This window comes from Accipiter gentilis, chromosome 31 (assembly GCF_929443795.1).
Source record: "Accipiter gentilis chromosome 31, bAccGen1.1, whole genome shotgun sequence".
NCBI lineage: Eukaryota > Metazoa > Chordata > Aves > Accipitriformes > Accipitridae > Astur > Astur gentilis.
This window is the reverse complement of record NC_064910.1, coordinates 20,034,732-20,047,850: the sequence shown is the minus strand read 5'-3', so window position 1 is coordinate 20,047,850 and position 13,119 is coordinate 20,034,732. Positions and strand designations below refer to the sequence as shown.

Genomic DNA, 13,119 nt, shown 5'->3' with positions numbered 1-13,119 from the left:
GGGACCGGGACCGGGACCGGGATCGGGACCGGGACCGGGAGGCGGGCAGGCAGCGCAGTAACCGGCGCAGGGGCACGGGGCTGTGTCGCCGGTCGGGTCGGACAGGGCCGGGTCGCTGAGGAGGGTGCGGGGAGGCACGGCGGGGGGGCGGGGGGTCGGGGTCGTGGTTTGCCCAGCCGCCGTTCGGCCGGTGGTAGCAAACGCCTGAAATGGCGGGGAAGAGGAAACCGGCTTCGGGCGGTGCGGGATCTCCGGCGGGTACAGCTGCTCTCGGCGAGCTGCCTTCGCGAAACGCGGGAGACAAAGACCGGAGCTGTTCGCGTCTTGGAAGACGAGGGGGAGTTTGTGTTCCTCCTCCCGGCAAAAACATTCAGGATTCAGTGGATGCGTGGAGAAGTAGCATTTTAGATTCCAATGTACTAAACTCTCTTTCAAGACCAGAAAAGGTTCAGTCCGCTGAATCTTCCGTTGTGATTATCTGTAATTAATAATTGTGATTATATTTTCCCAGCCCCACTAAGGAAAGCAGTGCGCGTGGCGCGCAGTGCAACAGCTAGCCGGGTTTTTTTTCTGCGTGTTGCAGTGTCTGCTATCTGGATGCTCCCCGGCTGTAGTAAGTAGCTGCTGACAGCTTGTGCTCCGTAAGTTGCCTCGGTTACTTTGCAAAATGTGTGTGGAAACGTGAGGCGCACGATGCCTGCCACGAGGCGAGCTTCTAGTGTGTCTCTCAGCTGCTGTGAAGACGGGTGATGGATGGCTGCCCTGGCCTACAGCCTCAAAGCATCGAGGGAAGTCACAGCTCCAGTGTAGCAGGGGCACACCAGACTGGTACACTGATGAATTTAACTGACGCTGCTGGTATGTTCTCATCATCTCTGAGGCATACTACCTGTCTTGATCATAAACATGTTTCGTGGCAGGAAATTAGTTACAATGCACAGACTGTCATGGATATGATGGGTCGAAATATGCAAGTTGTCAGTAATCAGTTCCTCAGTGACATGCGTTATAGATTGCAGCCTTCAGAGGCAGTTCATTTGTAGGTTTTATTTGGGCATGTTTTGCATAGCCATTAGTAATGTACATTGTTGATTAAGATCTCAATTATTGTCATGAACCACAATGTAGGAGCTTATCTCATATATCCTAGAGGTAGTGTATTGTATAAATAGTCCAAGCTGCTGGCCCTGAAGCATACCAGAGCAGGCTTTATCAAAATTAGAGTAATTGACTGTGCTGTTCATTAACAGCATAATGAGTATCCTTTTATTTATTCTGAAGCTCAGTGAAGTTATTCAAATCAAGCACATGACTGCTATTGTCAGCAGCTACATTTGCTGTTTGACCAATGAATATTCAGACCATGACCTCTCTGCTATTACTTAACCTTGTTTCAGATTTTAGACTGCCTTTTCAAATGAAGGAGTTGGCATCTGTTACTTTTGCTCTTGACTTGTGCAGAACATACATGTAAAATAACACATAATTTGCTGCTTCTTAGATACAGAAGATGGCAGTATTGTGCATTTTACAACGGATGAACCATTGACACCCATGAAAGTTTTGGAAAAAACACAACCAAATGTGTTTCATAAATCTTATTTCATTAAGGAATTCATCCTCCTTTCAACAGAGTAAGTGCCGTAACAATAACCTTCCTTTAAACTGTCTGTAAGTCAAAATTGAGAAATCCAATAATTTCTTTCATTTGTATGCTACATTTTGTCATTTTCCCAATATACTTGGGGAAGGAACCATCTTAAGCTTGTAAGGAGATCCTCCTTTTCACTACTGAAATATATAAGAAAACACAAAATACATCAGCTATTACAGATAGTCATAATGATTCTGGAAAAAGCTGCCACGCCTCTTTGAAAGAGGAATACAATAATTGTGTTTTTCTCCATTTTGTTTATTTATGCACATAACAACAGATTGATATGCAAGTGCAGGCACAGAATTCCATACAATTTAATTGATACAGTGTCAGAAAGAAACAATACAGCCATTCCAGGCAAGAGCCATTCACATATCCGAAGTAATGTAGCATTCTGTTCAGTAGTTGTTAGCCCTTACGCTGGGATTATAGACCACAGGCCTTTTCAGGCATAGTTTATTTTTGTGGAAACCTTCAAGAAGTTTGTGGAACTCGCTCTTCCATGTTTCCTAAAGAAAAATATACCTGCACAGTATGGCACAATGTGAACCCCATCATGAGAAGGTCAATACTGGCTGCACTGATTATGCTTCACAGAGTAGCATGGAACGGAGAAACTTTTCTTGTATAACTTGAAGTTAGGTACCATATTGCACTATAAATCTCTGCACGTCATTTAAGATCTGTGCACAGAACTATGCATGCGCAATAGACCAGCTCCGAGCAGGAGTACCGGTGCTCTGTCTAGCACACATTTGTACTTCATTTTCATGTGGTTCTTCAGGTTTCCATTTCTCTCGTATTTCCTACCATTGTGGACTGACATAAGCAGAAAGCGTTCACTCTCTTTGTTGCATGTCTAAGCCCCATGTGGAAAAAAAGATATGTTTTGTAAGCATACAGATTATCTAAAGTTGTCCTCATCATGATTTTTGCCATATGCTCCAGTAGAAGAGCAGTACCCTCCGTCATGGAATCGTACAGCTTTTATTTTCCTAGCTGAAAAAAATGGACGTAAGAGAAAACGTGGGAAATGGTGGTAAATTGCTAACGTGGATTTGGTCGACTCAGAAAATACATGTTGGCTAGGAGACATTGAGGAAGTGTGGGTTTGAGATGGGAAGCGGTCAGTTTTTATTGACACTTCGGGGCTGTAGATTGTAGTATAAACTTGGAAGTGGCAGCGGCAGCACCGCCTTTCACTATCCCCTCAACGCTGGAAGTTTCTGTTTGTTCATTCTCAGCGCTAGCCCCATTGTGGGCGATCCGTGGTGCTTTCCACTTCAAAGTGCACGTTTCAAGGCAATGTATGCGAACTCCAGAGAGCACATCCTTCCCCCACCTGCTGCCTAATGGCTACACTACTGTCTCGAGGGATAAACGATTTTTCACATACCGTCTACTTCTGTGAGCATTGATAAAAACTCCATCACAATGTAAGTCACTTTTGCATTATTACAATGCTGACAGTGGTGGCGGCCCTCATTCAACGCTCTGTTCCCCCCAAAGTTACTGGAAAATCTCCCATTTAATGAGACTTAGGCTGGATCTGTATCAGCCCCCCTGGTGTATGGGATGATACTGACATTCACTTAGATCCTAATCTCATCAGCCTCTGAAGTCTGCAAAAGACGTGCAGTGTTTGTCGTTTCCATTGCACCCGGAGAACTGCAAAGGACCGTGTACAATTAGATCTGCAGTTCTCCAGGTACATTTCCATGAGTGACTAATGCTGAGAGTAGCACATTGACTCTCCCCTCATAAGAGTTGAACACAACTACTTAAGACTAAAGATTAACTTCCTCAGAGTTTAGAACTGTTAATTTGTCAAATTTGAAAACTGAGGTTAAGTTTGTCCATAGCTGTTAATTAACTTATATGATAGCTATCAATATTTTACTTTCCTGGGATTTTCCATTTCAAAGACATTGAAAGAAGCAGAGAAGTACATTGCTAATTGCATCGAGAAGATGGAAGGGGTTTGTTTGTTTTACCGAGTCATGCTTTCTTGAAATTTCAGTCCTCTCAATTTGTTTGGAAGTCCAAATTATGGTATACTGCTAAGTATATACATACAGATAATACATGAACTTCTGGAGGTCACAGGCAGTGAAAAATATTATAGAGATACTGTTATGTTCAACCAGACAGACAAATTCAATTAGTACCAAAAGAGAAATAGTTCTTTGCACTAGTTCAATGATATTTCTGGGATGCAGATTGTGCGTGAAATTCTGCATGGCTATGATTTGTAGCTCAACAGTAGTTTGGAAAAACAAAATTACTCTAAAAGAGGAACTATTTAGAAATCTAATACCTCACAGAGTGCTGAATTAAAAACATACCTTGTGTATGTGCATGTAGATTGTAATTTGTTCAAGAAAACTGATGCCTGACTGATTAATCAGTGGCAAACAAATGCAGACATGCTTAAACAGTGCTACATATCTAGCCAAAATGGGAGAAAAGAGGCTGGGCAGAATGTTATCCACCCATGTAGATTTATGACAGGGACACAAAGTGGCAGAATGTCTGTCCTTTTAGATTATACTGATATTTACTCCATCTGTAACCTGAAAAGCTGCAGTGCTTTTTAAGACACTATTTAAAATGTCATTGATTTGAAGAAAAGTTAGCTTTCTGCTAACACCTGATCTAGGCTTGCTTGTCTACCTGGCTTGCTTAAAAAAACATTGTGGCTTTGCAAAAAGATTTATAGATGTGCAGCAGTCAGTTGCTTATGTGCAGTGCTCTGCGCATATAGAACCAGATAAGCACATGGGCAGTCAGCCGGATGCATTTGACACGCATCCAAGTTGCTGTGCACGTATACATCAACTGCATGATGCTCTTCCTGTGAGCTCTGAGCTGAGGTGTTTATCACACTGCTTCTTCTCCTGGCCTCCTCCCCTCTCTGCTGGAAAAGATCGTTTGTCTTGCTGCTTGCCAGCAAGACAAATTGGGGAAAATCAGCCATCCCGGCTGGAAGTCAGCAGCCCTGATCAGGGAATCCAGTCATGTCCTCTGAGGTTGTTCCTGCTGGGCGTCGTGTGCCTCTGATGTACTTTGACACCGGCTGCATGCGATTCCGAAGGAAAGAACCGATTTACAGTGGTTTACAGCGGGGAGAAGTGGTGATGCCACATATCAACGCTCAGTTCCATTTGCCATCTGGCAGCAGGGAAATGATGCTTGGCTTTTCTGCTCTGTTCCCAAGTTCTCCAGTATTTTCCACAAAGGTACAAAAAAGTTCAGATGCTCATTATTGAAGCAACACACGTGAATTTAGCATGAAACTGATTACATTCATGTTCTTTTTAAGATTTTTTAAATTAAAAACTTTACAGAAAACTGATAGTCTTTCATACATTTACATCTTTTAGTACTCTCCTTCTGATGCATGTACATACAGGGTGTTAATTTAAACTGTCATTAGAAATGAGTACATCACTTTTTTGTTTTCATAGGCATAGATTGAACGGCTAAGCAGATAATGTATCCAATAGTTTTGTACTCAGAACTGGTTGCCTAGTGAGGGTAAACAGATGCCCAGGAATCAACTTGATTTAATGACTTTTAAAGACAGGGTATCAAGTCCTCTAACAGTGGCTTCTAAAAATAAGATTATATTAGTGAAACAGTAAGTTCTACATTACCTGAAAGTCCAAGTATTCTTATGTAGTAAATACTGGTTATCATTTTCCATAAATTCAGTCCCACAGTTAAGTAAAATTTTCTCACTGGTAGTCATTCTTGTGAAGGTCTTTGGGTTTGCAGTCTCAAGACGCACTTGTCAGTGCTAAAGGACCAACTGAAAGTAGTTTTGAAGTGATCTTCAATTTAGGAACTAACCATTAATCAGAGCGACTACAGGGGCAGTACAGCAGCAGAGTGGAATAAAATAATCCTATCTTGCTGCCCAGATTGCAAAGACCATTCAAGTACTTGTGATACATTTCAGTTTCTGAATTCTTTCTTCTCTGTATTTATTTATTTGTTTTTGTAAACATTTGACTAATAGTGTAGAGTGCATGATAGTGTAGAGTGCATATTAAAATATTTTTAAAAATATTAAAATATATGCATGCGTATGTGTATACACAGTATGTCATGTCTACAAAACAAGAATATGTCTTTATCCATCATGCTTCCTATGAAGTCCTTTTATTGCACCTCTTCTTATTCCAGTTGCTACCGTAATGATCCTCAGACAGCAAGAAAGTATTTCTCCACCTTTATAATTGTTCTTTTTGTGCAAAGCAGTGCCTTGGATGTGAGTGTTTTTGTGTGGAATGAAGCGTTTGCTCTGCCAGGCTCAGACAAGCTCCTGAGCCAGGATGCAGGAGTGAGACTGGGGCAGGGATGGGGGGACACGGCATTGGGATCACCAGGCCAGCCCTTCAGACGTGCAGTGAGTTCAAAGGCAAATGAGATGCAAATCCGGAGCCCTGTTTTTTGGGGGCCAGGGCTTCTGTGTTCATCACACATTTCTTTTGAAGGGATGAAAAGGGTGCCCAGTCTTCCTTTATCCTCAAGGGCCCTCTGTGGGGCCAGCCAGTTTCCCAAGGAAGGCGGGTGGCAGTTTCCTTTGGAATCTGTTGGCAGCCAAGCTTCAAATTCACCTGCTGTGGGTAACAACACGGCATCCCACCACCACAGTGACAGTCACCAGCTGCTCTGGTGCGATGTCCCTCAGGCATCTTGTGTGCTTGTCTGACATTGCATCTGGGGGGAAAAAGGGTCCCGGAGCACTGTGTGAAGTTTTGAATTATTCTAAAAAGGAAGAAGGAAAATGAAAAACTTGTTATGGCTTTTTTTTACTACGGAGAAAGGCAGTAAATAGCTAACAGAAGACTTGTTTCTAGTGCCTGTTTTAGCTAAAATAACGGGGGTTAATTATTAAACCTTTTACTTGGTTGCTCACTTGTGCTGCTGATGCTTTAATCCTGGGTCACAGAAAGTTTAAGAGTGCTTTACAGGGGAGACTCACTTCTTTTTGCCTCAACTTTTCCACACTGACGGGATGTTACGGGTTTTGCTGCTTACTCTCACTGTAGTTGCCATTGCTCATGCTGAGCTCTGCAAGCCAGGTAAGTTTTGGAGCCGATTCCCATCCTTCCCCAGGTAAATTAGCTATGAGTTTATGCCTACAAAGCTGCCAGCTTCTCAGATTTTTATTTTAACAAGTAGTCTCCAGTTTGAAGATTGAATCACTGAGCATTCACTTTTATGAGTTTGCAAATTAAGTACGGAAGTTGATCTTTGAGTTCATGGTAGATCTCACACTCTGTAGGGCTGCGGCTTTTTTCATGCTAGTAACTTCTGTTCTAACCAGGTGATCTGTTAAGACACATTTAGAAGCTGCTGTTTGTGAAATAATTAGAGAAGTAAATGATTTCAAATCCTATTTTGGCTGACTATCAATATATTTGCTTTTTTCTCTTTGTGTCAGATGCACAGAATGCTTTCAAAGTACGGCTTAGTATCAAAACAGCTTTGGGAGATAATGCAGTAAGTAAAGTATCTTCACATATTCTTTCTAACTGAATATCTGCCAAAATAGAGGTAATATATACTGTAAAATTTCTGAAGGCAGCACAAGCAATTTGTTCTGAAGTGTTAATTGTAATAGCTTGCTCAAGGCATGATTCAGGCATCCATTTCTTGACATTTGACTAGCACACTCCTTAAAATGGCATCCTTTAAGAGAATTATAAAGCTTGCCTTTTCATAAAGATAATTTTCTGTCGATTTTTTTTTTTTCCCTGGAAAAACAGTAGAGATGTTACACTTTATGCATGAAAGGTGCTGCATAAATCTAAGTCTGTATTTTGGGAAAAGCACTTCTGCTTGAGAGTGATAATTGTAAAGTCAAGCATGTCTGGGAAGAGAAGCAGGAAAAGATTGTTAGGTCTTTATGAAATGGGACTTTATGTCAGGCTCTCAGACAAGCATGATCTGTAGAGATCATTCAAGCATATCTCATCAATTCCCTACTAATGTAGGGCTTTGGACAGTGGCTTCTCTGCCTGTAGTGCACAGGCTAGTCTCATGAGGACTGAAATGCTTTGGCTTGAATTAAGTCCTTGGGCTTAATGTAGAAGCACTGGTGTGAGAATAAGGGTCTGGGATACATAAGAGATTGGGACATTAGATGACTGAATGGTCCTTCCTCATCTAAAGCGCTGTGAAATATGGCAGAATCCAGTACTTCATTAGCAGTTTTGCATGCTTAGAGCAAATCTGCAGTGTGTTACAGGGCTCAGCATAAAATTAGGTATGAAATGTCTTGGACAGTCATCTCTACTGGAACTCTGGTGTCTGTGTTAGGAGTCCTGGGAAACAAGCAGCAGTTGGTTACATGTTATAAGAGACTGGACATACGAGAATCTCCCTATGACCATGGAAATAACTCTAAAATTACCCTGAAATACCAGGTAATTTAAACTAACATTAGCAGGGACCTAATTCCACTGGTAACTTCATAAACCAGACAAATTGGGAAGAAATATTTAAGATACACACTAAAGTATTTGTCTGTGGAAATTCATATTGAAGTCAATCCTCTTGGGTGAGAGACTTTAATTAAACAGTACTGCAAACCTGGTTTGTTTAAAAATTTATTAAAAATAGTGAAATCCTGTGGCTGAAAATAGGTCAAAATCATTATTGAAGCTCCTCTTGATGATAACTGCTAAGGTTTTGATTTAATCTTGGTTCAAAATAGCAAAGAATGAAAATTGCAGTTGCCAGTAATGCTCTTTCTTAGTGCTTTTTACTTCTCCAACTACAGTAAAATAAGCAGGTTTTGTCTGATCATTTGTGATGGGTTTTTCCATCCAAAAAGAGTATGATGCAAATCATTAATCTTAAAGGCACTTTATATTACAAGAAAAAAGCAATAACTGAGGAGCCTATTGGTTTTTGTAGATAGATGGTAGTTTATTTTATATAACAAAACGTGGGAAAGCCCTAAGCATGGGGCAATCTAGAACAGCATTTTAAGACAATAACATGCTGAATGTGGTCTGATGCCATGCAAAATTACCCACAAATAACAATTTATTAAGTACACAGGTAGTAGTTCCATTTCATAGCCATTGCAATCTTCTCTGCAAATGACTGAAACTGAAAACTGAAAGTACTATCAAACTGAAATCCATTTTGATTGAAGAATTTGGGACACTTTTAAATTTTATTTATTTATTTTAGCAAAGAAAAGCATAGTACTGTCATTGTATCACAGTAGGACACAGACAGCTTAGGAGATCTTTGTATGATGCTCTGCTACTGAATTCCGTTTCATTCATTTCCAAGTCACTTCAAGCTAGATGATAACAGAAAACCCTGACACTGTGTGCGTTTTGTTCTAGGACTGGCAGGATAACTCCAATGTACATTCAGGGGCAAGGAAATAGGTTAGTGTAGTTTTCCCCATGGTTTAGTGCATGCCATCCACGTTGTGTGAGGCTGATAAAGACAGGACACCATTTTTTAATTTGTTCACAAGGTAGGCTGTACTTTGAGGCAGGGAGTTCCATGTAGTTTATTTGTATAGTTCTTATCACAATGGCGCTGGAAAGAGCAGCTAAGACACAGTAAGTATTTAGCTGTTATCATTTTATTTGCAAATAATGGGTGTACTTGACAGAGACATTGTTTGCTAACCAGTGGGAGGAAACATGGTGTCTGTAAGCCTAAATGGAAGGAAGGTGATTTATGAGTCCCTCTGAGGATGGTGTTAACTTCATGAGTGGCTTCTGGAACAGCTGCTAGTCAGTAGTTGCTCCTACTCCATGGAGCTAGCAGAGTGCTAGAGGGTTAATTCAAAAGGGCCAAAGACAGCTAGGGAGTGAGCTGAAGTGAGTGCACTGAGAAGTCTATGTAACTCTACGTCACCACTCAGTTTAACGGTAAGAGTCAAAGAGCTGGCACCTCAGGGGCTGCAGACAGGTGAAGTAGAAAGTGCACTTCCCTTCTGGCTCATGTATTCAGGCTGTTGCCAAGGTAGAGGATGAAGGGAGAAAGGCTGATGTGCACCTGGTGTCCTACCACCAAATGGGACCTGGAAGTGTGTTCGTATGTCTGTAGCCACACTGCGGTCTGAATGGCTGTCTAGTTAAAACACAGAATCGTTCAGGAGGGAAGAGACCTCGGAAGGTCCCTATTCCCCGGCTGCTCAAAGCCAGGTCAATACTGAAATCAGATCAGGTTGCTCAGGTGTCGTGGTTTAACCCCAGTCAGCAACTAAGCACCACGCAGCTGCTCACTCACTCCCCCCACCCAGTGGGATGGGGGAGAAAATCGGGGGAAAAAAAGTAAAACTTGTGCTTTGAGATATGAACAATTTAATAGAACAGAAAGGAAGAAACTAACAATGATAATAATAACTAATAAAATGACAATAATAAAAAAAGGACTGGAATACACAAGTGATGCACAGTGCAGTTGCTCACCACTCGCTGATCAATGCCCAGTTAGTTCCTGAGCAGTGATCCCCCCCAGGCCAACTCCCCGCAGTTTTTATACTGGGCATGACGTCACATGGTATGGAATACCCCTTTGGCCAGTTTGCGTCGGCTGTCCTGGCTGTGTCCGCTCCCAACTTCTTGTGCCCCTCCAGCCTTCTTGTTGGCTGGGCATGAGAAGCTGAAAAATCCTTGACTTAGTCTAAACATTACTTGGCAACAACTGAAAACATGAGTGCGTTATCAACATTCTTCTCATGCTGAATCCAAATCACAGCACTATACCAGCTACTAGGAAGAAAATTAACTCTATCCCAGCTGAAAGCAGGGCATCAGGGCACTCTTGTAATATTATAATCTCATTCTACTAGCTTAAATTTTGTTTTCCTTAGAGCACTACTATAGCATTTCACCCCATCAACAACCTACACTCATCATCTTTTACCCATTATCTCATCAACCTCCTCTTTCACTAACAGGCACTTAAGACTGGCTTTTAGAGTCAGCTGTGTCTAATTCTGCTCCTACTTAACATAGAAAGGACGGCAAGTGCAACTGAATCAAGATCTTTGTGTTTGCTCCTTTGTAGAGCAAAGATGGTAGACATTAATAGTTCTGATACCATCATGTAATGTTTCATTGATAACAGGGTTATCTTAAGTTTATAGTGTGTGGTTGCAAATGGTATTTAATACATTTCCTCTATAGCAGCATAAAATGTGCATCAATAGCTGCGCTTCATAGGAACGTAAGAACAGAAGCAACATCCTCAGTCATCAGCTGCAGTCCAGGCAGACCTTTGCAACTGGAGGATAAAGATGAAAATGATAAAGCCCCAGAGTAGAAAAATTTGGGTTTCTTTGCACCTATCCCTCTGACTGGAGAAAGCTGATGATTAGAAATTGGCTTCTGGCAATTTGTGCCCACTTGTCCTGAGTTGATACAGTTTATTAGCTTAAAGGTATTCTTGCCATACTTTTCCTCCTCATTATGTTGCCTCCCCCCTGCATGCAGTCATGTACAGAGGTTCTTGTTCATATGGAGCCCACAGCCATCTCCATTTCCTCTGCCTCACATCTGATCACCATTTTCTTGGAGCTTCTTGCCCTTGTGGCCAGAATGTTGTGTGCAGCATCTTCTCCTTACTCAAGCAGACCCCTGATTTCTGCTGAGCTTTGTCTGCTGGTCTCCTCCCCCATTTCTTGCAGCTTTCTGTTTATTCTGTCTTTTTAAAGTGCTTACTCTTTCAGCTGGGGCTGGAGTTCCTCACTACAAATTATTTTTCCTGTTTTGAGATACACTTTTTGTTACTCTGACTTAAAGAAGCTCTAGGCTACTGCATTATTTATGAAAACTGAATACTTGATAGTGACAAATTGTGCGTATATACATGTACTAAACATAAACATATCAAGTACATATACTTGGTAGTGTTGCATTGCATTTGTGTCCATGTAAGCATGAAATGGAGTGTTCTTCATCATTATCCATTTTCAAGACAACTGATTAAATTATCTCTACAGCTGGTTTAATCCACTGGAAAACAAATTATTTTTTTCTGTCCTTTTGGACCTGTTCTCAAAGACTGCAGATGGCATGTAGGGATTCAGTCAATAGTACCACACACAGAAAATAGGAAGGTCTTCCCTTATAGTATTGCAAATTGTGCTCCATGGTTTAAATACATATGTCTTTAAAATTACAATAAATGGTTTTATGGCTCTCATCTGTATTAATTCATCTATTACATTATCTCTTTTGCTTTTAGTACTAGTTGCTGTCATTACTATCACGGTTTCATCAGCACAGTGGGATCAAAATACAGGCTTTTATAATTTCTTTTCAAAGAGTGTCTCTTTTTTTTCCAGTTTAAGTTCCCAGACTGGCATGCATTACCACAGTATGCTTACACCTCCCTTCATTCACCAAGAGTAGTGAGTCAGAACCCAGGTTCTCAGCCTTGCATCTGGATTGTAATGCTACTCAAGTTGGCTGTTGCTCAGCTTTGTTGTCTCTGTCCTACCGCATCTTAGCAAGCCCATTTCACAACTCATCATTTGCCAAGGGATGATAAATATGATCAGTATGACTTTTTGCCCTTTAAATGACTGCTTCCTTCCCTGCTTAGGTTCCCAGTCCACAGAATGTCAGAGCAAATGAGGGCTGATGTCTGGAATTTGGATTCCTTCTTTTTGCAGAGAGGTTGCAGCTCCATGCATCCAAAATCAGAATTTAAAAACCAGAATTAAGATTTGGCATTTTCAATGCTGGTTAGTCTACTGCTTTTTGATGTACATTGCTGGTTTTTGAATGTGTTATGAAGGCCTGTGAAAAAGTAGGTCAAAGTTGTCAACAGGGTTAAGTATCCACGCCAGTGGGTGTCTGGTTTGGATGATTACAGTGCAGATTTTTTTAATGCTGAAAGTTAAAGATTAGATTTGTGTTTTGATTGACTGAAGAAAGCTACCTCTAACCTCCATTAACATAATTCCAAGAAACTATTAATCTTTGTAATCTGCTGAAAGGGGAAATTCAAATCAGTATGCCTCAGTTATGGCTCTTGTTATAAAAATGTAATAGGTGCAGTTCTTACAGGTCATTAGAATTACATATGTGAATGACAGTCCAGGGGAACATAGTGAAGCTATCTCAGAAAACTGAAATTATGGAAGCATGATTTTTCATCAAGACAACAGAGAACAGGTTTTGGAGCCTGTATTTTACTTCTTATTGAAGTAGTAAGGGTGTTATTTTCTTCTTTTGTCTCATGTGTGATGTAGTAATTTGTACTATAGTTGAGTCTGTCTGCTTGTTGCAAGGATGGTGTGCAGCAATAAGGCCATAATCTCATTTTATTTCCTGGTGTCCGGACAACTCCCAGAGACTACCTTCAATATTAAGGTTTTTTCTTATTTTGGGGCAGAGCCAAATGGTCTTTGAGAGTGGATTTAAACCTTCTACTTTAACAGGGTTTATCCAGCGAAAGAGGGAGGG

At 41.1% G+C, this 13,119-nt stretch overlaps 1 protein-coding gene across 6 annotated transcripts in view; it reads left to right on the top strand.

The window, feature by feature from the left end:
- The first annotated feature begins 155 nt into the window (after positions 1–155).
- CLTRN (collectrin, amino acid transport regulator) overlaps positions 156–13,119 on the top strand; it is a 29,402-nt gene continuing 16,438 nt past the window's right edge. For 2 of the 6 annotated variants that reach the window (XM_049834199.1, XM_049834204.1), the window contains exons 1-2: positions 1,646–6,747; positions 7,110–7,168. In XM_049834199.1, the coding sequence (XP_049690156.1) occupies positions 6,681–6,747; positions 7,110–7,168 (126 nt within the window). In that variant the 5' untranslated portion in view covers positions 1,646–6,680. The other 4 variants (XM_049834203.1, XM_049834202.1, XM_049834201.1 and 1 more) reach the window with 4 other exon arrangements.